The following is a 25,671-nucleotide window of genomic DNA, read 5'->3' as shown; positions in this document are numbered from 1 at the left end:
GCCCCCACTATGCAGGTGTTGTTTCCAAAGTATCAAAACCTTAAGATGTGGCCCTGGTATCTGGAAAATGTTCTTGGGAACTTGTGACCATAAAAGACGGTGGTAATATTAATAACTAACATGATGATTCTATGTCATCACGTTAGTTATATGTTGTATCACGTTAATCTATGGCGGAGATGCGCTGACTCACTTTTATGTTGACTCAGCCTTGTCGCCTGTCCTCCAAGCGGCTCCTGCCTGCCCCACGGCAGGCTCTGCTCCGTACTCAGGAACCCTCACTGCCCGCTCAGCTACTGACCCTGGGGGCCTGGCTTCCCAGACCCTGCTCCCTCTTAGCAGCCCACCATGCCCAGCCCTGAGACTTTTCTTCACCTTATAGGAAGAACTGAAGACAGCAATTAGGGTGCTGGCCAAGCTTGCACAGCCAGAGGCAGAGCTGGGATTCCAGCCTGGGAAGCCCAACTCTGGGGCAGTGGGAAGCCCAACTCTGGGGCCTGTGCTCTTCCCATTAGGCTTTCCTGTTTCCATGAAAACACCAGAGGGTTCTACCGTGTGCTAGACCTGGCTGATTGGAGCTGACTATGCACGTCTTGTCATGATGCTACACAGTGTCATTATATTGGTACCTTGAAACCTGCAGTGATAGGAGTACTTACACCACAGACATCGGCAACACTAAACCAGAGCTTTTTATTTGGAGAGCTGGTTGCCCAGGAAACCACTAGATGGGGAAATGAATCAAGGCTGCCCATGGCCAGCTCATTCCTCTCTACTACCGGAACCATCCTAGGGTGTGCACAGCCCAGGAACCACAAACCTTGGTTCCCGAGACAGGCCTTTGGCCGTTCAGTCCGACTTGCTCCAGGGCCATCCAGCCTCAGCCTGACCGCTGGAGACCAGGGCTGTGGCTGCCGAGGAGTGAATACTTTCTTTCTGGTCCCGAGGTGCTGCCAAGTCCCACTTAAAACCACAGAAATGGGGGCAGGGGGGCGCTGGGAAGTCAAGGATGTTCCCTGCCATCCGTCTCCCCATTCAGTCCCCGTATCTCTCTCACAGACTGCCTCACACTGGGGAGTGGCCAAGACAGGGAGCAAGAGCTCTCAGTGGGAAGAGACTGGTTGGGGACATCTGAGTTGGGGCAGGGTAGTGCTCGGGGGCTGCAGGTTGAGGCAGGGTCCAGTGAGTGACGGGCTGCAAGCTCGCCCACAGGGAGACACGGCAGCAGAGGCCAGGTTTCATCATCAGCCAGGGGCAGGGGTCACAGCACAGGCGCCAGAGCTGCAGGGCAAGGCGACAGGCTGACGGGCCAAGCCTGGCTTCCTGGCCATCTGCCCTTACTGGGGGCGGGGGGCTCAAGGCCAGGCCCCACCATTGGCTGGGCCAGAGGGAAGGGCTTCAGCCCAGAAGAGTAGGGCCACGAGCCAGTTCTGTTTTTAGGAACTGGTGACATGGGAGACCCCAGCGTCTCCTCCAAAAACATGGGATGCGTCCTTGACCCCAGTTTCCTGTCCCCACAATACATACGTACACCTGGGGCCTCAAAGAGGACATTTATCCCTTAATTCCTCCATCCATCCAACCAACAGACTGGGTACCGCGGGGTATAAGATGGCAGGGACTGGCACACAGGCATGAGCCCAACAGCAGAGGCCCTCCCCTCATGGCCTCTGCACAGACCCCAGGCCCCCTCTCCACACCTGAGATGAACAGATACACAAACAGACAAGGCGGGGCCACATAGGGCCAGTTTATTGCAGTTAAATACCTCTCTCTCTCTCTCTATTTTTTTGTCCATTTTTCCATAAAGAAAATTAAAACACACACACACACTCAAAGGGGAGCAGGGATCCAAAAACAAGAGGTGGGGTGGGACATGGCCTCCCTGCTTAGGTCCAGGCCCCAGGGAAGGCCCCCCAAAGGCTCCCCTCCTTCCCATAAGCACCCTGTCTCAGTACCTCCAGAGACCAAGGAGGCAGCGGGATATGGCAGGGCCTCTGTCCTCCTCCCTCTTGCCTCCAGGTGAGACCACTAGAAGTGCTGGGGCTTCGTGGGGGCCGGGAGAAGGGAGACAGACAGAAGGGGGAAGGAGGGTATTGTTTCCAAGTTGAGGAGAGCGGTGGGCGCTTATCCACAGAAATGCATTATTTCTCTCCGTTTTTGTTAAAAATCTACTATAAAAAAACGCAGCTGGGGGAGGGGCAACTGTCCCTCTCTGTGCTAAGGGCTGGGGAAGGGGCAGCAGAGGCCTGGGGCAGCAGCGGCTGCGTGGTGGGAGTGGGTGTCACGGCCGGGCACTCTCGCCCACCATCTCCAGGTTGTGCTGCTGCAGTTGGGCGCGGAGCACGGCGTTCTCGTTCTTCAGCTCCTCGATCTGCCGCACGACAGGGACCAAGAGCCAGGGGCTGGCCTCCTGCTCCTGGGGTCCCATCGTGCACCCTGCTCCCCGCCCCGCCACTCACCTGTTGCCTCAGGAGCTCATTGTCCATCTGCAGCCGCTCGGCCTCCTTGAAGGTCTCCTGCATGCGCTGGTTGGTCTGGCGCAGCTCCCGGATGTAGTCGCAGGCCTTCGACAGGATCCCTCCTTTACTCTGGGGAGCGGGCCTGAGCGTTAGCGAGCACTGCCGCTTGGCCTCGGCCCATGGCTCACCCCAGGACAACGCCTGTGCCCAGTGGGGCAGACTTTCTGGAAGAGGCTGGGGGCCTGGGCCCACTCACCGCTCCTGTCTTGCTATTGTCTGCGTTACAATCTGGAATGATTTTTGAAAGCTGGACGATCCAGTTGTTGATCTTGTCCCTCCGCCTCCGCTCCACTGCAAGAATAAGACGCCACATGGCCAGCTGCACCGCCGCACTCCCCGGGCAGTCTCCCCGCAGGTAGGTGCCCTTGGCCAGGGCTGGGCCAAGATCTGAACGCAGGGAGCCAGCTTCCGAGCCCGCCTCACACTGCCTCTCAACTCAGAAAGTCTCACCTTCATGAGCCACACACCCCCTCAGGGCAGCATCAGTAGCTGAGGACTTCAGTTCATTTTGCTCGCCTAACATATTTTTTGAAGGCTGAGCCAAACTTAAGAATCAGAACATTTCACATAATTTTCATCTTTTAACAAATGGAGGTGTGATGACAGTGGGCATGTAGCCCCTTCACACAGGACCCAGGCACCCCCGGCTCTGGTCCCTGCAGTCCCTGCATGTGATTCTCCACAGACCTTGGGTATCCCTGGAGCTCTGGGCCTCATGATTTTGCTTTTTCCTTCTTTTTAACAAAATCAGCCTGACAACATCTCATTACTGCTTAAAATCCTTTAGGGTCTGGGCAGTAAGTTCCAGCAGCCCAGGCTGGCACATGTAGTTCTCAGGGGTCCATCCCATAGGGCACTGGGTCACCCAGGAACAATGTAAACCCCACCTTGAAGACCAGGGATGGCAAACTAATAAAGAAGATTTCACTTGAAAAATCCAGATTTGTAATTTTATTTCATGATACGTGGCAATCATACCCAAACTCTGTCTGCTGAGTTGAGTGGCAACTACCTACTCAGACAAGGTATGTATGTGCCCCCCTCCAGTTTCTCCCCTGGCCCATATCACAGCCTTGTGCCAGCTGCCTGGGGTCTGCCTGCACTGGAGTCTGAGAGCCCTGTTCTGGAACCTACTGAAGCAGAGCTGGCCTTCCCTCTCTATACCAGGCACTGGTGGGGACATACGAGGAAGCCTGGTTACTCCTAGCTCTCCCCGCATACCCTCACCCACTGCCAGGACAGCTCCTGGACAGATGCACTGTTTGTGCAGGGGTACTGGGCCTATTTTCTCAAGGGCAAAGGAGGGCAAAGGGCTATTTTCTCAAGGGTGGGTGGTGCTGATGGGAGACTGGGATGGGGGGTATGGGTGAGAGTGAGAAACGAGGGGTGGACCAGAAGCATGCCCCTTACTTCTCACCGCCCCTGAGGCCAGTACCTCCTCTTGCCGCTGCTGTTCCCGCTAACAGGCAGATCCCACCGTCTTCTCATGGCACTCGGTTTTGTTGACTCATTGCTGACCAGTCCTTCCCCACCTCCAAGTGTCCCCCACTTTGGCTGGGGTGACAACACCCTCCTATGTGGGCTCTCCTCCTATCATCTCTTTCCACTGAAACCTCCCCAATATGGTAAGAATGGTGCCCAGAATTGAGCTGTGTCTGACCATAGCTCAGTGAGTACACAATACCTGGGCCGCATGACTGTCTTGGTGAACGGAACCTTTCCATCAAGGGCAGCTATGTCTCAGTCTTTGGGAACTGTGGCCAAAAGCGGTAGCACAGCCAAGAGTCCAGCCCAGGCCTGGCAGCACTGCCCATCCCATCCCTCAGTGTGCTCTGTTCCCAAGGTTTCAGTTGAGGAACTCAACAGCAGATGGCTGCTCAACTCCCTCTACCCTCACGCCGCCTAGCATTCTCACGTCTGGGTGCCAGGCTGCAGCTGTACCTCATTTCAAGCTCCTTTCAAGCGGGCAGTAGTGGGGGTGGGACACATCTTCTCTAGTCTGCACTTGCTCCCGTAAGACTTACTGTCCATCCTAGGGTGTGCAGGGCATTCCGTGAACCCAGAGTCTACAGCGGACTCAATCTCTGTGCTACTGGCACTCACAGCACCACTGTGACCTGCATGGGAACAAGTGATCCTGACACCAGAGCATATGTGGCATAAGTGAAGATTGCACGGAGTGCCAGGGTGGAACAAAGACTTCTGCATGGGAGTGGGGTGGGGGTATCTTTAGAGACAGACCTTGAGAGAAAACACTTGGCTGGACTTTGAGGGGAGGAGCATCAGGCAGACTTGTGTCAAAATTCCAGAAATGGGGATATGGGAAGACTTTTGGGGGTGTGTGGAGGTGGGGGTGGTAGTGGTAGAAAAAAGGCCTCAAATGCTCTGCTAATGTGTCTGGACCTCATCTTCTCTTTCCCTAGGAGACCAGGCCTTTGAGTCCAGGAAGATCATTTCAGCACATTTGAAATGGAGGAAGACAAGATAAGACCGAGGCCATGACCACCCCACAGTAATGCTTCAGTTATGCCTGTACAATACTTAAAACATAATTTAGAGGCAAAACCTGCCAGGACTGAAGAAGAAATGAGTAAGTTTGCAAATATGGTTGCAGACTTCAACACACCTCTTAAGCAATTAACAGAACAAGTGGAATCAGGACAGAAAATCTGAGCACTGTCAATCAACTCGACCTAGCTGACACTGAGGGAATACGCCACCTGACAGCGCACCTGGAAACAATCACCAAGGTACTCAGGGCCACTAAGTTTCAGTACATTTCAAAGAAATTATATAGATAGTATATTTCTGACCACAGCAAAACTAAATTAAAATCAGTAACAAAAAGATATCCAGGAAACACACAAACATTTGGATATTAAGCAACAGGCTTCTAAATAACCCACGGGTCAAAGAAGAAACCACAAGGAAAACTGGAAAATATTTTGACCTCAGTATAATAAAAACACAATGTATCCCAATGGGATGCAGCTAAAGCAACATCAGAGTGAAATCCACAACTAAACAGTCTTGTATTAGGAAAAAGGAAAAGGTTTAAAATCATCTTGAAGCCCTCCTCCTGCCCAACCCCCAAGCACACTCAACCTAAAGTTAAGCGGAAAGAATGAATTAGTAATATTCATAGTAGAAGCTAGTGAAATAGAAAAAGCAATCCCATTGGGATTTAAAAATCAGATTTGACATAGAGATCTGGACTTCTGGCTGGTTCTGGCTGTAGTGGACCCAAATTCTGTCACAGCAGCCACAGGCTAGTGCTGCAAGGGCTGCCCTTTGGGCGGGACACGTTCACTGTGAGGCCCAGAGATGGGCTCCTGGGGCACCAAGAAAAGATGGGAAAGAGGGAAAAAGGAGACAGAGAAGCTGATCTGAGGTCCACTTCAGCTAGCCTCTCAGGGTTTGCAGATGTGAGGGAAGGGGAAGATGGAGGAGCTGAGGTGACCCCGGCTTTTGCTTCTGGCTTAGGTGCTTGTGACGGGTGCTGAGTTTTGCTGCTCTGGGAAAAGAAGTGCTGCATAGGAGCCTCTGGTGGGGGCCGGGGGGTGGGCAGTACATTCTGTTCTGGACGAGTTGAGTTGGAGGTGTCTGAAGGACATCCAGAAATGGAGATTTTGAATGGACAGATCAAAATATAGGCCTGGTGTTCAAGAGAAAAGAATGGAGTAGAAACAACAGCTTTGCACATGGCCAGGTTTCAGGAGGTCGGGGAGGAGGCTCTGGGAGGACACTGAGGAGGAGCTCTCACATACTCTCTTCTGGAGAAAGCTAGCAGACCCCTTCCTGGGGACATGAACACCTACAACTAGGCATACTGGCCATCCCTGGGCCTAATGCTTTGCTCTCCTCAGGCTGAGGAAGCGGGAGACCTCAAGAAACACCAACAACTCACCCAAGTGTGAAGTCACCTGGGGAACCTATCAAAATAGATTCCTGGGCTTCCCTCTGACCTCCTCATTCAGAACCTCGAAAGGACTGTCCTGGAGATTGTGATTGTAAGCTTCCGTGGTGACTGGGAAGCCCTGCTTTGAGGAGCAGGCTGGGAAAGAGCAGCAAAGAGTGTAGGATATTACAGTGGGTAGAGCAGAAAGGAACATTCCCGAAAGAAGGGAAAAGGCAGGGTCAGATGCCTGGAGCACAGACAGGAGGGGAAGCCAGTAGATTTGGCAATAAGGTCGTCACGGTTACCTTAAATGGAACCGTTTTGGTAAAGAAACGAGTCAGGCAGCCAAGGGCACAGGGAGGATGTACCGGTAGCGGGGGGGTCACATACTCTGCAGGTCAGGAGAGAAAGGGCAGATGCAGCCAGAGGGTGAGGGCAAGGTAATGAGAAAGACTGAAGACTGTTTGCAGATCGATTAACCTAATAAGTGGCGGAGAGGCAGAAAGTGGGGTGGAGGGTGGCAGGCCAGGCTGCTGGGGGCCCAAGAGCCTCTGCTCCCTGTGGGTGTCTGCGGTGGTCCTGTTGGCCCCATTTCACACAGCACTATCAGGCACAGAGATGAAGAACCAGCTTGGGCCATTTGGCCAGCAAGTGGCAGAGCCAGGATGGCCTGGGTTGCCTACCACAGACCCCTCAAACTCACCACACCCAAAACCCAAGCTCAGACTCCCCCTTCCCTTTCAAACCAACCTAACCCCACCATGAAACCCTGATTCATGAGATTCTGATTCTCCGGCCTTGGAATCCTCTCCCCAGGCACTCCTACCCCACTGCAGCCCTGTCCTGACTCAGGACCGATGGCAGTCATGTCCTATTTTCCTGGCCTCCGGTGTTGTCACCTTTCCCATTCGGTCTCCACCCACAAATCCCTCAGTGGCTTCCCTTCAAACTATAACAACAATCCAGGAGCAAGGATGCTGGGGGGACCTCTTCTTACAAGGCCCCGTGTGACCTGACCCCGGCCAGCCCTCTTGCAACTCTACCAACTTCCTCTTCCTTTTCCTGAGTTCTGCTCTTCCTCAAACACTCCAAGCCTATTCCTGCTCAGGCCTGGGCATTTGCACTTGCTCTTCCCTCTGCCCGGGACTCTTCCTCAGGTACTCGGCTGGCCCACTTATGCTTCTGCTCAAATGTCACCTCTCAGAGAGGTCTCCAGAACACACTGCCACCATTACTCTCCTTACCCCACTTTACCTTCCTTCATGTGACTTATACGACCTGATGTCATATCGTAGCTTTGTGTAATCTCTCTCTCCCACCAGAATGAACACTCTTGTGAGACCCAAGGCCTCATCTGTTCTATTATCTGCTGTACCTAAGGGCCTAAAACGGGCTGGCACATAGTATGTATGTGCTGAATGAAGGCTTCAACTCGGAGCTGTTCAGATCACAGTTGCACAGGCCACCCCCAAATGAGCACCTCCAGGACTCCTGGGGCCCCATCCTGACATTCAAGGTCCTCCTTGACCCTGCTGTCTTCCTTCCCAAGTGTGCCACATGAGACCTCTGCAACAGCCAGACCAGCACCCCTGGAAGCACCCTCACTCCACTCTGCCTCCCCTGCCCAGCCTGTGTTCCCCTCTGCCTCACAGGCACTCCCAAAGGCCACCTCCTTCGGGTAAGCGTCACCTGATCCCGCTGGCCTCTGCCCACTGGCTCATCCCAGGACAACTCCTATGCTCAGCGGTCAGGCAGACACCTGCCTCAACTCCTCTCAGCCTCTTCGACAGTCCAGAGCAGGCTCCAGCTCTGGCACAGGACACATGGTGCCCAGCCTGGAACCTGCCTCAGGAAATATTTGTTAAGTGATGGTTGTTTGGGTGTAAGTGTTCCCCTGCATTTGTATGCTACTATGCCCACTGCAGTGGCTACTGACTGAGGCAGGGACTTCGGTAGGGGACTAGGGGACAGCATCACATGCCAAAATGACCTTAGGGTGGGATTTGGTGTTTATGCAAAGGGCAGGACGCTCTGGCCTGGGCCAGCGAGAGGCACAGCTTCCTGCAGCTTTACCTTCAGAGGAGCTTCCTATCAGACTAGAGCCGCTTCTGGAAGCCAGGCGAGCAGGAGAGTGAGGGACTGAAGCACAACAGCTGCCACATGGAAAGGTAGGTGCAGGGGAGCCAAATCAACCCACTTTCTCACAAGGGGCAGGAAAGCCATCTGTGAATCTGCCATTTTAGATGTTGGCTAGTAACTCATATTCACTAGGTAGGATGACAAACATATTCCAGTTCACACCTCCTGACTGTTATGTTCCTAATAATGAACATTTCCCTATCTCTGTTTCTACCTTTCCAGCATTCAGCGAACACCTCTCATGCACTTGTAGCATACCCGGTGATCCGTGCCACCAAGTACCAGGCCTGGCTGTGCGTGTGAGGCCCAGGAGCTCCACCCTGACCTTACCTTCATTGTGCTGAGCTCTCCTCCTTTCATCCCGTGGTGTTCTGGTTCCGTCAATTTTCCTAGAAGAGGAGGGAAAAAATGGGTATAAGTTTTCCCAGGCCATTTGTCAAAGCACTTATGAAAAAGTCAGACTTGAGATTATCTTTGAAAGATAAATCCACGTGTTAAAAGAATGGAAAGACGGCATTTTCTTTACTTGTACCTAAGAAACAGAAACAGACCAAAAAATACCCTGACTACTTGCTGTATGCTCAACTGCCTGGCTCCCATTCCAGAAAACCTTCCCTTTCTTGGGCTCCCCAAAACAAGGCCCTCCCAGGGTCCCCTGCTCCTAGGACCAGGTCTCCTGCACATACGGGGAATAGGGGTGTGTCCGGGGTGCAATAGTCCTTTGTGATCCTGTCTGAAGCACGTCCTGAGGTGTCATCATGACATAGAATTGGCCTGCAGAGAAAGAAAGGGTTAGTGCCAAAACGGAACAGAGGCAGAACTGGTTAGGGGTCTTCCCTCCCTACTAGGCCTGTTGCCTTGCCTCCCCTGCATTCCGCCCTGGCCCCTTCCTCCCTTTACCTCCAGCCTGCAAGCTCTGGTCTGTGGTCTGTACGGACACAGCTGTGGTATCTCCCACACTGGATGCTGGGAAATAGGCAAATCGTGCCTCCCCACTGACAGCCTCAGCAGCCGGGCTGCCACCATTGCTGAAGGGATTTTGGATTACAGCCTGGGGAGTAGGAGGACAAAGAGGCCGCCCTCAGCCATCTCTGTTCCCTCCTAGCCATGTCTGACGTTTATTCAATTCTCTATAGAGTGCGGGGAAGCCCTCTGTGTGCCACTCTGCCCTGTGTCTCATAGCCCTGGAACTTGGCAGATACTCAGCAATCACCTGGTGAGTTGATCCATTTTTGCCCTAAGAGACTTTCCTACTACCATCATCCCCGTTTTACAGAAAGAAGAAAGTGATGTCCCAAAGATCCTGCTCAAGGTTTCACTGTGCAGAACAGGGACCTGAACCACACAAACTGACCCTCTGCAGGCAGCATCTGTGTCCCACTTGCCCTACCCCCTGGGGCTCCCTAAGAACAGAAGCAGTGTCCCCTCTCTGTCCCCCCAGGTATTGCTAGGCACCTACCAGTGGGAAGGGCGCTGCGGGACCTGAGGGCACAGAGGCAGCAGCGGGGCCGGGGCGCTGGGCTGCCCCATCCACACCCACCTGGGTCACAGCCTGCTGCCCCCCCGCGAAGGCAGCCGTGGACACGACGCTGACTGCGCCTGCTGTATCGCCCTGGCCGTCCAGCTGACCATCAGTCACCTGGACTACGCGGTATGTCACCTGCAGGGGGCGGCAGAGCACTGAGATCGGCGCTGGGACCAGACAGGGGTCAGTTCAGAGCCCCTCCCAGCCAGCCAGCCCGCGGGACCCTCGGCTCAACCCTTCACTTGCCCTCAGTCTCACCTGTCCTCCATTATTCTCTGTGCGGAACTGATACTGGATATTGTGGTCTCCGAACGCCGCCTGCTGGACGCTGGCGATGGCCACCGCCGTCTGCTCCTCCGCCCCAGGGCCGTCCCCACCTGCGGCCGGAGGAGGGTAGGGGGGATGGTCAGCGGTCGCCCGAGCCAGGGCGCCCCCAGTCCCCTTTCCCGGGCGCAAGCCACACTCCTGGTGGGCCCCGCGACCACTCACCTTCTTGCAGCTCGACGCCCTCCTCTGCCTCGGGTCCCTTGTCGTGACTGCGGGCAGGAGGGGAAGAAGAGGGGGTCAGAGCCGCCCCCGCCCCCGCGCCCAGGTGTAGGGCCCCCATCCCGCCGGGCCCAGTCTGGGGCTGGGGCTCCGCAACGACCCGGGGCCGAGGGTATTAGCGCGGGTCCCCCTCCCTCGCGGCCTCCATTTTGAGCTGGGCCCGGCGGCCGCTCAGGATCATGGCGGCCCGGCCGAAGGGCCGGGGCCAGGGCGTGCGGGGGCACGGACCGTACGGGCGCCCTTACCTGGCGGCAGCAGCAGCGGTAGCCGAGGCAGCAGGATCCAGACCCGGGTCCAGCATGTCCATGGGGGGGGTGGGGGCGGGGGGGGCTCGGGGCCCGGGATGGGGGGGGAGGGGAGGGGAGGGAGGGGAGGGGAGGGGGCGGGCGGCCGGGGGGGGGGCCCCGAGCCCGGCGCTCACGCCGCGCGGCAGGAGGGGACGGAGGAGACACGGGAGCCGCTCGCGCTGATCACGGGGACAAACAGTGGGGTCATGTGAGGAGGAGATGCCGCCGCCGCCGCCGCTGCTTCTGCAGCCGCCGCTGCCGCCTCCGCCCGCCGGCCCGCCGGCTCCCGGCGGCTCTAGGCTCCGGGACGCAGCGCTGCCGCCCCCCGCCCGCTGCACGCGGCCCCTCCGGCCTCCTTCCCTGAGCAGCCGCCGCCGCGACTTTTTTTTTTTAACCCGGCCCGCCCTGGATGGCCGCCGCCTCTCCCCTGGATCGTCGGCTCGCGCGTCCGCCGCTCGGCCTGGCCCAGTCCGGCGGCGGATCGCTGCTGCAGCCGCTGCCGCTTTCTATTTTTTCCCCCTTTTTTTCCTCCTTTACTAGAGCTGCGCGCGCGCGGCGGCGGCGGCGCGAGCCCGGGACCGACGCGCGCGGGGGCAGGACAGCCCTCGGGGAGCGCGCGCGCTGTCTGTCTCCGACGGCGGGCGGGCGCGCGCGGGCCCGGGTCGCGGCAGGGCGCGGCGTCGCCGCCGTCACCTTCGCGGCAAACCCGGCACCTGCCAACAAGCTGCCTGAGTGGAACGCGGGCCCCGATGGAACACCGAGGGAACTGGAGGAGGGGCTGTGGTCGCCAGGGACGAGGCAGATGCGGGGTTTGGAGACAGTAAAGTAGGTCGAGGGGGGGAGGGGTGCGGAGGGTGGAAGGGGAGAGGAGCGCGCACGCGCGCTCCCGGTGACTGAGTTGTGCGCGGCTGAGGCTCGGGGCGCATGCGCACGCCTGGGCGGGGCCGCGGCGCGCACGCAGGGCCGGGTGGAGCTAGCGTGGGGGTACGCACTCCAGGCCGCGGCAGAGGGAGAAGATAGAGCCTCTGCTCTCCCGGTTAGAGGACGCAGGTCCCGGGAGCAAACTGGACACGAGGCCTTCTGCAGACACGCACGCACCTACCTAGTAGCTGTCCAGGCTCCCTAGCTCGCTCAGCAAAATAAACGCTTCCTTCCAGACAGGCCTTGTGATCATAAATTTTATTAGACTTACGAACGGGAGATAATCAGTAGTTCCTCAAATTAAAAAAGTACAAAAGCTACATACAAAATGTGGGATCAGACGACTAAACTTTCCCGACTCAGGGCCAAGTTCTGCAAGGGAGAAAGAAAGGGTTGTGAGCTGGGGAGAACTGGAGGGAGAGAGCCCAGGTAGGTTTGAAGCCAGGAAGGGCTATTCACTCACCTTCTTCAGCCTCCTCTCCCGTGAGGCCTGGGAGTCGGTCTCAGAGTAAGGGGGAGGTGCTGGAGGGTAGTAGGCCTCCTCTTCCTCTTCCTCTTTGTAAGGTCTTCTCCTCTCTGCTGGCTCCTTTCTCCTCAAGGCCTCTTCCAGTAGCCGCCCGTCATACTGGGGGTCCCCAGACCTGGAGCCATCCTCCCGAGGGTCCCGGGAACGGGGGTAGCGGGACCTAGGGTCAGCATGAGGGCGATCTCTAGACCTGAAGTCTTCGTAGTGGGGATCCCGGGAGTGTGGAAAGTCCCTTGAGTTGTCTTGGTTGTAGAGGTCATCTCGGCTGCGGCTTCTGGGAGGTGCATAGGCCCGGCCTCTCCTCCCACTACTTGGGGAAGACCTCCTCTCTGATTCAGCAGAGCCCATCAGGGTGAGGTCTTCCAGAGCATCCACAGAGTGGGCCCGGGGCCGCCCGGCTCCCCAGCCACTCCCTGGCCGCTCTTGCTCCCACCTCCGGGGACTCCGGGGAGAGTGGCGACCCCATTCTTCATCTCGGATGGGGGTGAGGGCAGGGCCTCGGGAAGGCCGGGATCTCCAGTCATCCTCATGGAGGGAGGTGACTTCACTCATGGCTGTAGGGGAAGGGGTGTCACTGCTGGGAGAAGGTCAGTAGCCCTGGGACCCAGCAGTGTCACCCATTTGGCTCATACACTCTAAAGGGGGCCTCAGGCTTCCCGTCCATTAAGTGACGATATGCTGTACACTTCTCACTGTGGCCACGGTAGGGAAGGAGGGACTAGGATTTGTAGCAAGCATCCCTGGAGCAGGTATCAGGGAGACATGCTTCCCCCTCCCTGCTCAGGAACCCCACAGATTCCAAGGCTCCTGCTCACCCCGCTCTACACGGCCATTGGGGGGGCCAGGTCGAGAAGGGTCAAAGTTGGCCAGCTCTTTCTCCATGTAGTACAGGACCCGCATGGAGTCGTCCTGCTGGCTGGCCTGAATCCTGTAGCCACTGCGGACCTCTAGGAAAAGGAGATGTGATCAGTTTGGGAGGATGAATACTGACCCAGCCACCTCCCCTACAGACATGTCCAATCTTATAAAATTGGTTCTCACCGGATGTAACGCTGCCGTCCATGTCACGAAGCAGGGGTACCTGGGAGCTGTGGCCGCCAACTGTGGGAGATTAGCTATCAGTGGCTGCCCACCTAGAGCAAAGCCCTGCATTCCCAGTCCCCTCTCCCCTAGTCCCCTTTCTTCCAGCCCCTAACTATTGCCCCAGCTACTGCTGGCTTCACAGCCTTCACCTGAGCTATTCCTGTCGAAGTCTCCAGAGTACCCGTTGTAGACAGGACCCATGGCGATCATAGCTGCTGGTGGTGGGGTCTTGGCAGGGGAGAGGTGAGCGTAGGTGCTGGGTGCGTAGATGCTTGGGACGCCGGAGGTGGCTGCTTTGCCGGCAGTATACACTGGGGGAACGTGACAGTGTGAGAAAGAAACCAGGAACCATGTCACCCTTTAGTGTGACACAGGGTCTGGAGAGAAGAGCCTGGACCTTCTCCCCAGACCTCAGGGCTGGGGAGCTTCCCTAGGCACTTGGTTTCTGTAGGGTCCTGAGACGAGGGGCCATTAGGTTCAGCGGACCTATACCTCCTGTGCATTTCCTCACAGACGTTTCAGGACGGGCTTGTACATTGACAGCCCACAGCCCCAATCTGGCAGGCCAGTACGTTTTACATAACTGTGTGATGGTTTGCGAAGTTTGTAAAGTTTTACATAAAATCCCAGCTCTCTGGTCATGTTCTCAGAAGAGGTGGCTACCCTGGGCTGTTTTGAGCAACAGGAGGCAAAGATGTCCCTTTAGATAAAGCCCATGTGCTGGACCCACAAGCTGGAATCAAGCATTTTCTTTGGTGGCTGAGCCCCTGCTCTCAAAAATGAATCATTTGGGGGATCCCAAGCCTACTCCCCTCTCATGCCTACTAGTTCCTCTCCACGGGGTCTTCCACACCCAGATGCAATGGGAGTCAGTCTTAGGCAGGAATGTGGGGGCATCAGTTTACTTGAATTGGCCAAGCAGCCAACATCTCCTCTCGTGTTTCCAACTTGCAGGCTGCCCCCACTCCCACCCTGCCCTGCCTGCTTCTACGCTTGACAGCTCAAGGGCAAATCCTCCCTGCTGCCTTGCTCCCCAGGCAAGAGGCTGGGTTCTAGTGGCTGCTCTTTGCAGCAAAGTCACTGGGCCTGAGCAAGATGCCTCTTCCCTGGGACCCAGACAGAAAAACAGGATGGGGGGACAGGCTCAGAAAGGTTCTCCATCTCAGATTCAGTTTGGAAGCAGAAGGCTGGGTGCTCAGCACCCCCAGCAGAAGCCCCTTCGTAGCTCAGGTGATTTGGGGTTTTATAATTAGGCAGGGGAATTGCTTCCAGGCTCAGCAGGGTTGTGGCCACAGCAAAAGTTACAGGGCCTCCAGCCAAGAGTTAATGGGGCCTTGGCTGGGGTAACTCAGGATGGAGGGAACATGGCCTTGGGACAGGCATTTGCAGTCCTGGCCCCAGCCCCAGCCTTAATTAGTGGGCTAACTACAAACCCGGTTGCAGTCTTTGGTGGGGGGAAGGTCCCTTCTGACCTGTGAAATGGGTAACACCCACACCTGAGTAAGAAACTGTCAACTAAAAACAAGGGGAGATGGCCAGCATAAGCCTCTGGAGAGCAGTGGACTTTTTCCAGGGGAGCAATACTTTGAGGAACCAGGTTACTCACTGAATTCAGTGACCATAAAATTAGTATGGGTTGAGCCACAGCCCTGGGCTGGGCATTCACACACACACTCTTCCCTTAATGCTCACGAAACCCCATGGGGTTTGCCGAGAAATGTTTCCTTGCAGAAAAGGAAACAGGCTCAGAGAGGGCATGCTGCTAGTCTGAGGTCACATGGTATGGGTGGCAGGGCTCTGATTTGCTCCCTGGCCTTCAGTCATTACCGATGCTGACGGCAGTAATGTCCAGCAGCTAGTGCATCTGGGTGCATTTTATGTAGGCCCGGCCCTGCAGTAAAAGCTGGACACATGAGGGGAAATCACTGAGCTTTCAAGCAGGTAAGGCATCAAGTTAGGCATCAAACCCCCACCTGCCCAAGCTTGCAACAGTCACCTGTGATTTCACAGTTAACACAGCTTGGACTGTACAGAGGTGCTGCAAACACACACTCCAGCAACCAGGGAACTGGCCACGCTGTCATTCCCAAGGAGGGGAAATGGGGCAGTGGGACAAGGCAGACTCACTGTTTCTTTTTCTTTCCCCTCCATCTCTGATCTCATCTTCATTCCCAACCCTCCAGGGACCCACTTTGGTAAGCCAGGTATGTCCTTAGACACACTATATGTCCTCAGACACACTATCTATGTAAGATCCGGAGCACTGGTGTGGATGCAGGTTTCCTTAATTTGCTTCAATTATGTGGTGCTATAAACCTTGTTTGGTTTCTTACCTTTTCCATTTAAGATTTTGCTTTTAAAGGGAGCTTTACTTTCTAATGAGTGATGCTTTGTACTATCTGAATTTTTTTTCTTTTAGCTTATACACAGATTATACTTTAAAAAGAAAAAGCTCAAAATAAATGAAAATTAAAAATAAATGGAAAATCAAAGTATGTCAACGATAATCTAAAATAACAGATCCTTCTTGGTCCTCTTTCTCCCAAATTGCTCACCTCATAACCTCCAAACCAGGGGGCACTGACCTGGGTGGCAGGCAGATGGCCACCTCGTTCCCTTGGTACCAGGCGGGAGGCCAAGTGGCAGTGGTGGTGTGAGGAGCACTTACGGGCCTCTGGGCAGCAGCACTTGTCTGGGCAGCAGGGGCACCTGACGTAACAGCAGCAGGTATGGGGGCAACACTGACACCAGCAGATGCCCAGCAGGAGGAAGACGAGGAAGACAGCCAAGCAGACCACGACCACGAAGAGCCAGTCTGTGGAGAGATGAGAATAAGCCCTGAGCCAGGAGGCCTGGGAGGCGGTAGGGACACGGGTACAGAATGGCAGGGCAGAGGAGGGGTGGGAGAAGCTATTTGCAAAGCTTGTCTGGGAAGCTGCAGTCTTGCTGGATTCCCTGAGGCTGGGGCACATGAGAGGAGGGATGCCCGGGCCAGTCCGGAGGTTAGGAACTCACCCTGGGCTCATGATGGCAAGGCAGAAAGCGAGGCAGCCAGGATAGAGCAGGTCAGGAAGTAGCCTCAGAGGAGCCAGAGCGCCAGTTGCCCAGATCCCAACCCCCAGAAAAGCACTACAGGCACCAGTCACAGGAGCCCCCTGCCTGCACCCCAGGCCTCTCCTCAGCCAGCCCAGCCCCCGAAAGCCCAGGGCCAGGTCACTAGACACCACGGAGTCGGAGATAGGCAGGGTTAGTGGGGGTCCACAGTGAGCAGTGTTTAGGGTAGAGAGGACACTCAGAAGCAATAAATGGTGGGGGGGGACTCTACCCCGTACCTTCCATGGGCCCCGCCTGAAAATCAGGTAAGAGCTCAGCCACCCCCTCGGTCTTGCCTGGAGGGACAAAAGAGAGACAGATTATGCCGGCAAGGGCCAGCCCAGGCCTCCTCGAGCCTGAAGCCCAACTCCAGGCTCATCAGGGTGAAGGTGTACTCTGCAGCAGGGGAGGGGTTGGCAGCCTAGGAGGGTCCTAGCACATGGCTCCTGTCCTCCAGTGCACCCCCCTCATGTGGCTGCTCCCCTCACAGAATCACCTAGTCCCTCATGCCATGGGGGATGCTGTTGCCCAGAGGGGTTCAAGAACACATCCCACGGGTTCTGAAGGTTTGACCTCAGTGTGGACACTCCATCTTTTCTGCAAACAGAGGTCCTGTCACCTCAGAGGGCTGCATCCCATGTGATAGGGACAGTCCTGTTCTACCAGGCATAGTAGGCACGGTGCCCTAGGCCCCGTGAAAATGTTTTTATTTTTAAATCTGAAGAAAAATTTTAATAGTACCAAATATATAATAAGGAACTGTCTTTATAGCAACTCAGTCAAAACATACAGTTTCTTTTTAAAACGGAAGAAGAGGCCCATCAGGCAAAAGTGCCAACAGCCCGTACAAGTCAAAACGGCCCTGGTTTTGGCCCACAGGAGCGCCACCTGGGTTCATGCATTGTCCCTTGGGCAAGTTTCATGGCCCAGCCACCTTCCCTTTAGTGCCACTGATTGCTCTGTGTCCCACAAGTGTTGCGCAGCCAGGGCACCAACACACCAGGCAGTATGCCAACACAGCTAATGCACTGAGCCACGTCCCTGTGACAGTTTAAACCAGCTGTACTCAAAGTGTGTCCACAAGGCCAAAACCACTTCCATAACACCAAGCCATCACTTTCCTTTTTTGCTCTTGTTCTCTTGCGAGTGTACAGGGCAGTTTTCCAGAGGCACTGTGACACGTAATGACATCACTGCCCTGATGGTAAAGCAGTGTGCGCTTGTGGACCTTGTGTTTTACTGGTTTTGATTTCTGATATGTTAAGCAACTGTAGATAAAACCCACAGAAACTTCAACAAAAACTGAGATCCTTATAAGTAAGAGTAGAAGTGAGTTCTGAGACTCAATTTTGAGAAACGCCAGTGTATACTGTGTCTTTTACCAAATAACACAGAGTTCTCTAGGTCACCAGTGCATGCTTGCCATCACCCACACAAGAACTTGGTCACATGATCTGAGCTCCCTGAAGCTTGCCCCCATCATGTGTGCTCATTTACATGTGTTTCCTTGCATCATACATGTGATAATGGCAATGTATGCCTAGCAGTGTCCCACATATAGCACATGCCACATGAGACTGTGTGTTGGCTAAGAATTGAGCATCTGGCTAATGGCAGCATCCCTTCCACACATGGCAGGGGGCCTCACACCTGGACAGGGCCTCCTGGTGGATATCCCACCCCTCTGGGCATGTTGGAGGCAGCCTCACTGAAGGGAAGCACTTGCTGTGGAAGCCACACAGTGCAACCCCTGCAGAGGGCAAGACTCCTGTGCTTCGCAAGGGCCTCCCAGGTGAGATGTGGCTCTGGGGATGTGGCAGAAGGTGGGTCAAGGTTCCTTGCAATTAAACACACTGTCACCCCTCCTCATTCACTGCCAATCAACGCTGGCCATTTCTATATTTAAAAAAAAACAAGACTAGGGAGAGGTTGAGTCCCTGCTCTCTCTACTCTCAGACTGGCTTATTTGAAATGTTGCAGGGGAGGGGTCCCTGCCTGGGGTGCAGGGCACAGACAAGCCCAAGTGACTGATGGTGCTGTGAGGGGAGAGCAAAGCAGGCGACAGAGAGTGAGCTGGAGGGCAGAGGACAGTCATGCAGGAATGGATGAAGAGGCCCCCTTCCCGGGCTCTCAGGGTCCAGCCCATACTCACCCAGGACGATGAGCTCTGCATAGGCCTCGTTGTTTCCCTGGAGGTCTTGGGCTGAGACCACGGAGCAGTAATACACACCACTGTCCCCCCAGGCTGTCTGTTCAAAGGTCAGGTCAGCATCTGGTCAGGAGGAGCCATGTGAGAGAGCCATGGGGGAGGAGGTGCCTTATGTGGGCAGGGCTGGAGCCTCCCCGATGGGCATATCAGGAGGGGCAAGGACTGCAGATGGACCGAGTAAATGGGAAATAATTCCTACCCAGGGCATGCTTCCTTTCAGGCTGTGTTCTAAACACTTAACATAGGGTATTCGAAGAAGTCTGTGAGGTGGCTACTGTTACCTCTCCTGTTTTGTGGATGAGAAAAGAGGTCGGGCGAGATGACCTAATCAGTCCAAAGCTGTACCGCACCTCGGTGGCAGAGCTGGAGCAGTCTGATTTATAGCCATGCTCCATACCACCTCTTGAAGCAAAAGCATAATTCTCCCGACATGACCCACCAGGGATCCTAATGTAGATTGAGAGGCACAACCCGGATAAGAAGGCAGAGATAAACAGGCCAGATTCCAGGACTCAGGAGCCACCTTGGGCCTGAGAAACAGTGGGGGTGTCAGCGAGAGCGATAGGACTGCCCCAGTTCGCTAGTACATCTGCCCACCATCAGCCCCCACATTCCAGGTCAGAGCCAGGGCTTGGGGACTCGGAATTAGAACCAGCCTTGGGCAAACAGCCTGTTAATTATGCCGGTAATGAAGTCTTTCAGTACATCCGGTTTCCTCTCTACTCCTCAGGCCCTGATTAGTTAAATCCCTTCAGCCATTCACCAGTGCCAACAGGGCGGGACCCAAGGGGAACTCCGCCTTTGGCAGATAGGAGGCAGGAACCGGCCAGAGAGGATCACCCCCACCTCCCCCCTTGCCCTGCACACCACTGCCCTTCTCCAGGACAGCTCTGAGGGCGGCTATCTCTGTGTGTGCCCCAGGCTGCAGCACCTGGCTCCCACCAGGCAGCAGGCCATTGCTGAAGGAATGAAAGAGCCAGAGCCTTCTTCCTTCAGAAGACCTCGCATCCTGTCCAGTTATCCACACCATTCCCAAGGCCTCATCCTGCCCCCAAGGCCCTGTGCGCACAGCCTCAGCCCCACTGTTCTCCTTTGCTCTCTAGACTCTGGACACACAGGCCTCCTCACTGTCCCCCAGCATGCTGGGCCCACACCTACCACGTGTTCATGCTCTTCCCTCTGCCTGGCGTGGGTTCTCAGCCCCTTACAGGGCTGATTACATCCAGTTCCCACAGTTCCCCTGCCTGCCTGCAGGACTTTACCTGCTGGCTTAGGGACTGACCATCCACGATCCCATCCACAGAAGAATGTGGGCTCCGTGCCACCAAGACTCAGTCTGTCCTGGTCACTGCACGGGGCCTGGCCATGACCCTTCCCTCCTCATGTTGACCTTCTTTAGCTTCTGTTGCCTATTCCAGTGTTCTGGGCACACACCTATATTTAAATAGGCACTTGATACATTCATTCAGTATTCAACACCTAATTATTGAATGCACCTTATGTTCCCGGCAGTATCTGAGGCACCTGGTATACTAGAGAGCAGCAGTTATTGATGTGTGATCCCTGAACCCTGGTGTTCTGGACACCTTTACAGAGGATCCCTGAGGTCAAAATTGTTTCCATAAATACTAAGATGTTCTCTTTTTTCACTTACTCTCTCATGAGGATACTACAGCATTTTCCAGAGGCTACATGACATGTGCCATCACGATACACTAAATGCAGCAGCAGCTCTGAGAATCCAGCTTCTATTCAGCCAGACTTCAAGGAGATGTGCAAAAATATAAAACAATGCCACACTTTCATTGAAGTCTTTAAGAAATATGGTTATTTTTTTATGAAAAACATGCTATTTCTTGTAACCTATGTTTATTATTGCCATTTAAATCATTTTTTAAACTTCTCTCCCTTTGCTAGCTATAAAAACAAAGTTCTTTGAAGACCTCAGTAATTGTGCAAAGACACCCTAAGACCAACATGTTTGCGAACCACTGCTACAAAAAGCAGATGTAAATCCCTGCCCTTGTGGAGCTCAGATCCTAACTGGGAAAGAGAGACAAATAAAAAACCTAAAATTTTATTGCATATCATTTGGCGGTAAGGAGTATGGAGAAAACCTATCAGTGAAAACAGACAGGAAGTGGGGGACTCGATGCGAGTTTGAGTGGAGTGACCAGGAAAGGCCTCCAGGTAAGGTAACCTTGGGAGCAGCGCTGGGGAAGTGAAGGCCACGTCCCCTCCATGGTCAAGCACACAGCCACTGGCTACTGAGTTCTTACTATATGCTGGTCCTTTTGTGCATATTTTCAGAGTCCACATAAAACTCCCAAGCACATTCTCCAAAATCCCTGGATTCTCCATAACACTCTCTTAGCCCATCATTTTTCCACCTGTATCTTTAAATTAAGCTCTGACCACACTTCCCCAAAACCGGAACTCAGGGCAGATCCCTGCCCAAACCCCATGCGACAGCAAGTTCACAGGCCTGGTGTTGAAATCTGGCTCCTGTGGGCTGGATGGCGGCCTCAATGCGTTTTGTTTAGCTTGCATGATGTTTTCAAAGCCCATGAAAAAATACGGCTTTCCGGCTTCTTTTGATCAATTCTAAGGCCTGGGCCCACCTCCTTCCTGCAGGCACACCCTGTCCCTGGCCTATGTCTGGTCCTGACACGACTCAGCACCCCTCATGACCTTATACATACCCTGGGTTCTCTGGTCCAGTGCTGCTTAGTGGGGAATACGGGGACCCCAAGTGCCCAAGGAGGCAGAAACAGGGTTCCTGTCCAGGTGCCTCACATCAGGGAAGAATGGAGGTGGGGCAGGACCCACCCTGAGCTGAGGGACACGAGGCGAACAACCATTACTGTACGCCCAGGCCTACTTTCGCTTAAACCCGATGGTTGGTGACTCCAGAACCCCAGGAAGTCCACTTTTCTCCCTCCTCAAAGCTGGACTGAAGGAAGCTCCCATGGTGCCAGGGCTTCCTGAGAGGACACACACACAATGGAAACTTACAAACCATGGCCTATATCAAAAACAGACCTAACTTAAGGCATTTGAAAGACCCCGGCCTGTGGGGCCTTGAGGCATAAAGACTGCCCCAGATAACAGCCTGAGGGTCACTCTGGAGTTCTGAGTCTCAGCAGAGGAGCCACAATTCCAGCCAGCCTTCAAGGCCACTCAGCATTTGAGTGGTCCTGACAGGGCTGCTGGAGAGATCCCTGTGTTATGGGGAAGGGGCCCACACAGCTTGAACCCCCAAGAAGCTCTCTTATCTCAAAAACAGCAGGATGCCTCGGGCTGAGCAGCCCATGGAAATTCAAGGCGAGCAGATCCTGGTTCCTCCCTGAAACAGGACTGACAGGCTGGATCCCTGGAAGCCTGCCTTTGGTCCAAGGTCTACACAGACTGGGGAGAGGAATGTGCTCCATGGCCTGGTCTCTTGGGGTCTGCAAAGGGATGCTCCCTCCCCCCCCATCCCCTGCTGTCCCCATGGATTAAAACTAATCCTTGTTTAAAAACAGTGAAAGGATAAATCCATTAAATGAGTGAGCCTTCATCTCCTGCCCACTGCCATCCATCACCTTCCTGCCTGCCATCGGGATTCTTTAGGGCCCAGTCCCTCCTTAAATCACATTCACAGAGGTCTTAAGATGTGTGCCCCCAAGTCCATCCCTACAGCACATCACCTAGGCCTGCTTTGTAGCACTTCTACTCTGAGATTCTTACTTTATATATCTGCTTATTTACTGCCTATCTCACCCCACTAGTATGTCACCACCTTGAGGGCAGGGACCTTGCTGTCTTGATCATCACTCCATCCCTGGTACCTACAACAGTGCCTCATGCTTAGGAGGCTCAATAAATAGTTAAAGAATGGATGGATGGATGAACAGCTCCCTGACACCGCTTACTTTGTCCCAACTGGCACCTCCCATCAGCAGGCAGCATTATGGTTAAGGACTAGGGCTCTCAGGGCTGCCTGAGTTTAAACCCCAACCCCGTACTAGCTGTGCACCTAAGATGAGCTACTTAATCCCTCTGTGCCTCAGCTGTTCAGAGTGTAAAATATAGTTGTGAGGACTTACTGGGGTAATGTGTGTACAGCGCCTTCTAAATCGTAGGCTTCTGCCACATTACAATCTCCTCCCGCTTCAGTTCACTGATGTTACCTCCTCCGTAAGCCCTTTGCTGACCACCCTGGGGTTACAAGTTTAGAAACTAGACCCACAGTGGCTGACTTAGAATCCCAGCTCTGTTACCAGCTCTGTGACCCTAGGCAAGTCATTCTACCTTTCTGGGTCTCAGTAAAATAAAAATAGAATTTAGTCACACAATCTGTGTCATCTAAATGAGTTACTTCATATAAACCTGGATTGGAGTCTGGCACACAGGAAGCCCTTTATACTTATTTTTACTTATTGTTGCTGGTATTATTAGTATACTCAGAACCCCCACCTCTTTTTTCATTACCCAATTTCTTTATCTTCCAGCACTGGACAGCATGTGTTACGTTTATCTTACTTGTCTCCCTCACTGGAATTCGAGTCCTGTGAGAGAACGGATTTGATTTTGTTTACGGCTGTATTTTTGGAGCCTCAATACAGCCCCTGGTACATGTTAGGTGCTCACTAAATCTTTCCTGTTAAAGGAATGGATGAATGGATAGAAGAAAGGACCCTTCTCTTCGTCAGTCCTTCCTGCACTGGTGCTCAAGAGAGCTTCCAGATGCCAACTCCAGACTGGCACAAGGGAGCCAGCGCCACCACCCCTGTGAGCCTAGTCCCATCCTCTGCCTTGTCCCCTGCCCACCCCGCATACTTCCTGTGATGGTGATCCTCCGGCCCTGGTAGTAGTCTCCCAAGGTCACAGCATTGCCTTGCTTGGTGGCCACAACCCTGACGGTGCGCACGCTGTCCTGGCACTCCACATAGGGGTTGTAGCCTGGGTTCCCAGCCGCCAGCTGGGCATTGAGCTGGTTGTCGACGCTGGCTGGGGAGAAGGCATCAGCAATGCGATCACGGCAGAAAGACTTATACTTCCAGATCACGATGGGTGCTGTGGGGGTCGTGGTCAGCTGGTAGGTGCATGGGAGGGTCACTGGCTGGAATAGGATCACCACATGGTAGGGGTCTGACACAGTCACCTGGATGGCACTGGTAGGGGCTGAGGGCAAGAGGAAAGTCAGCAGGGACTGCTATGAGCCCAGGAAAGTACTTCAGCAGAAATGAGCAACATCATTTGCCACCAGCTTGACACTTAAAAAAGTGAGCGGTCCTAAAGAGCATCTGGTACACATGGTTTTTTAATCCCCAGGGTCAGTGAGTATAGCTCTCATAATCATGCCTATTTTATAGATCCATGGGGCTTAAGTATGAAGTGCAAGGTCCCACGGCCATATTCCTTGGAACACCCTGTCTGCCCCTCTTCCCCGAGTGTGGCCTCCAAACCACCCCGGGGCCCTCTGTCCTTGGCCATTCTTTGGTGGCGAGGGCCCCTCTCTGTGGCCTTGTAAGGGTAAGCACAAACAGCCACTGCAGGTCCCACTTCAAAAACCATCACCAAAGCTCCCAAGTTACCCAGGGGCTTTGTGAATTTTGGAGTTGGCTGACTTAACTGCTTTGCCATGGAGTAGCTAAGCCTCCAAAAGTCTTCATTAGCCTCCCACCTCATCCTACCCAAAGCCATTTTAAATGGACATGTCAAAGTGCTTGCAGAAAAATTGTCTTCCCTGTACCCGGCAAACAGCCGATCCAGGTACAAACTTGCCAGCAGGTTCGAAACCAAGTCCGTAAGTCCATCCCACCAAATTCTTCCGCACAGATACTTCGAAGCCCGCGGGACATGGGTGGGGTTGGGGGGTGGCGAGTCCCCAATCCCGCACTCACCCGAGGCCTGGACGTTGCTCCCTTCTCTCTCCCTCGAGGAAGCCCTCAAAGGCCCTCTCTTCGTCACCCCAAAACTTATAAATCTTGAGGGTGCGCCCAAGTCCCCATCCCAGCCTTTCCCAGTGATTCGATGGTCCTGCACCCCTACCCCACAAAGGATCCCATTCTCCTAACCGCTCCAGGGTTCGCGGAGCAGGAGTTCTACTTCCTGCTATCTCTTAACAAGGGCGGGGGAGCGCTCCCCTACACATGGGGATTCCCCCCGCCGCCCCCACTCTGGCACACAGGAATCTCGAGACCCTGGGGCACTAGGAGGTCCTAGTCTCTGAGCTCCTCCTCCCCCAGCTCTCCTTCCTCGGCGGTGTAGAACTCCGTCCATCCTCCCCTTCTATAGCGCCTCCCGACGTTCCGCAGCACCAGGGGCCATGCTCTCCTTACCTGTACACGAAGTGCTAAGAAAGAGCCACACGAAGAAGACCGCACCCCAGGCCGGGGTGGCCGGGTAGGAGCCCAGGGCGCCAGACAGCCCGCGGGCGACCAGCGCCATAGAGGCCGTCTGGGAGCGCCGAGCCCGCGCGTCCCCTCCTAGGTGTCGGGAGAGTAGGGGGCGCGGCGCACACCAAGGCTGGGAGGGGCGCTTGCTCCGCCTCTTCCCGCTTCCGTTCCTTGTCCCTATTCTAAACCCCACTGCCCGGTTCTAGGGCTTTAGTGAGCGGAAAGAACGTGGGTGAAGAGCACGCTTCCAGATTTCAGGGAGAAGCTTGCTTGACCCCCTATAGTTCCTCGAGCTATCCCACCCCCTGCACGCTCTGGGTAATGGATAGGCCCAGGTACCGAGGGTGAGAACCCAGGGCTGGGCCTGGAGGGTGGGAGGCGGGGAGGGGCTCCTCCACCTCCCTCCCCGGAAGTGGGTTGACCCAGGTGAGCTCCGGCCCCGAGGGTCGGAACCAAGTGACCAGCCCGCAGGGAGGGCGCCTTCAGACCAGGGTCAGGTCCTGTCCCTTCCTGCTCTGCCCAAGCCGAGCAGAGTGTGA

General features: G+C 54.7%; 2 protein-coding genes across 6 annotated transcripts; both read right to left on the bottom strand.

Annotated features, from left to right (window-relative positions):
* Positions 1-1,724: 1,724 nt before the first annotated feature.
* On the bottom strand, positions 1,725-10,971 carry USF2 (upstream transcription factor 2, c-fos interacting). 3 transcript variants are annotated; one of them, XM_036929105.2, is made up of 10 exons: positions 10,876-10,971; positions 10,574-10,620; positions 10,343-10,461; positions 10,019-10,219; positions 9,460-9,610; positions 9,246-9,333; positions 8,890-8,948; positions 2,719-2,813; positions 2,463-2,591; positions 1,725-2,374 (listed from the first exon to the last, which is right to left on the bottom strand). In XM_036929105.2, exons 1-10 carry the CDS (start codon positions 10,935-10,937, stop codon positions 2,285-2,287), a joined length of 1,041 nt encoding a protein of 346 aa, XP_036785000.1. In that variant the 5' UTR covers positions 10,938-10,971; the 3' UTR covers positions 1,725-2,284. The 3 variants fall into 3 exon arrangements, with proteins under 3 accessions (XP_036785000.1, XP_036785001.1, XP_036785002.1); XM_036929106.2 differs by having other exon boundaries at positions 1,725-2,046; XM_036929107.2 differs by having other exon boundaries at positions 10,100-10,219.
* A 1,110-nt stretch (positions 10,972-12,081) lies between these two features.
* LSR (lipolysis stimulated lipoprotein receptor) lies at positions 12,082-25,671 on the bottom strand. 3 transcript variants are annotated; one of them, XM_036928968.2, is made up of 10 exons: positions 25,076-25,669; positions 23,571-23,915; positions 18,693-18,812; positions 16,780-16,836; positions 16,116-16,262; positions 13,597-13,758; positions 13,406-13,465; positions 13,180-13,311; positions 12,302-12,918; positions 12,082-12,210 (listed from the first exon to the last, which is right to left on the bottom strand). In XM_036928968.2, exons 1-10 carry the CDS (start codon positions 25,182-25,184, stop codon positions 12,175-12,177), a joined length of 1,785 nt encoding a protein of 594 aa, XP_036784863.2. In that variant the 5' UTR covers positions 25,185-25,669; the 3' UTR covers positions 12,082-12,174. The 3 variants fall into 3 exon arrangements, with proteins under 3 accessions (XP_036784863.2, XP_036784864.2, XP_036784865.2); XM_036928969.2 differs by lacking the exon at positions 16,780-16,836 and having other exon boundaries at positions 25,076-25,662; XM_036928970.2 differs by lacking the exons at positions 16,116-16,262; positions 16,780-16,836 and having other exon boundaries at positions 25,076-25,671.

This window comes from Manis pentadactyla, chromosome 15 (assembly GCF_030020395.1).
Source record: "Manis pentadactyla isolate mManPen7 chromosome 15, mManPen7.hap1, whole genome shotgun sequence".
Lineage (NCBI taxonomy): Eukaryota > Metazoa > Chordata > Mammalia > Pholidota > Manidae > Manis > Manis pentadactyla.
This window is presented reverse-complemented; position numbering and strand designations above follow the sequence as displayed.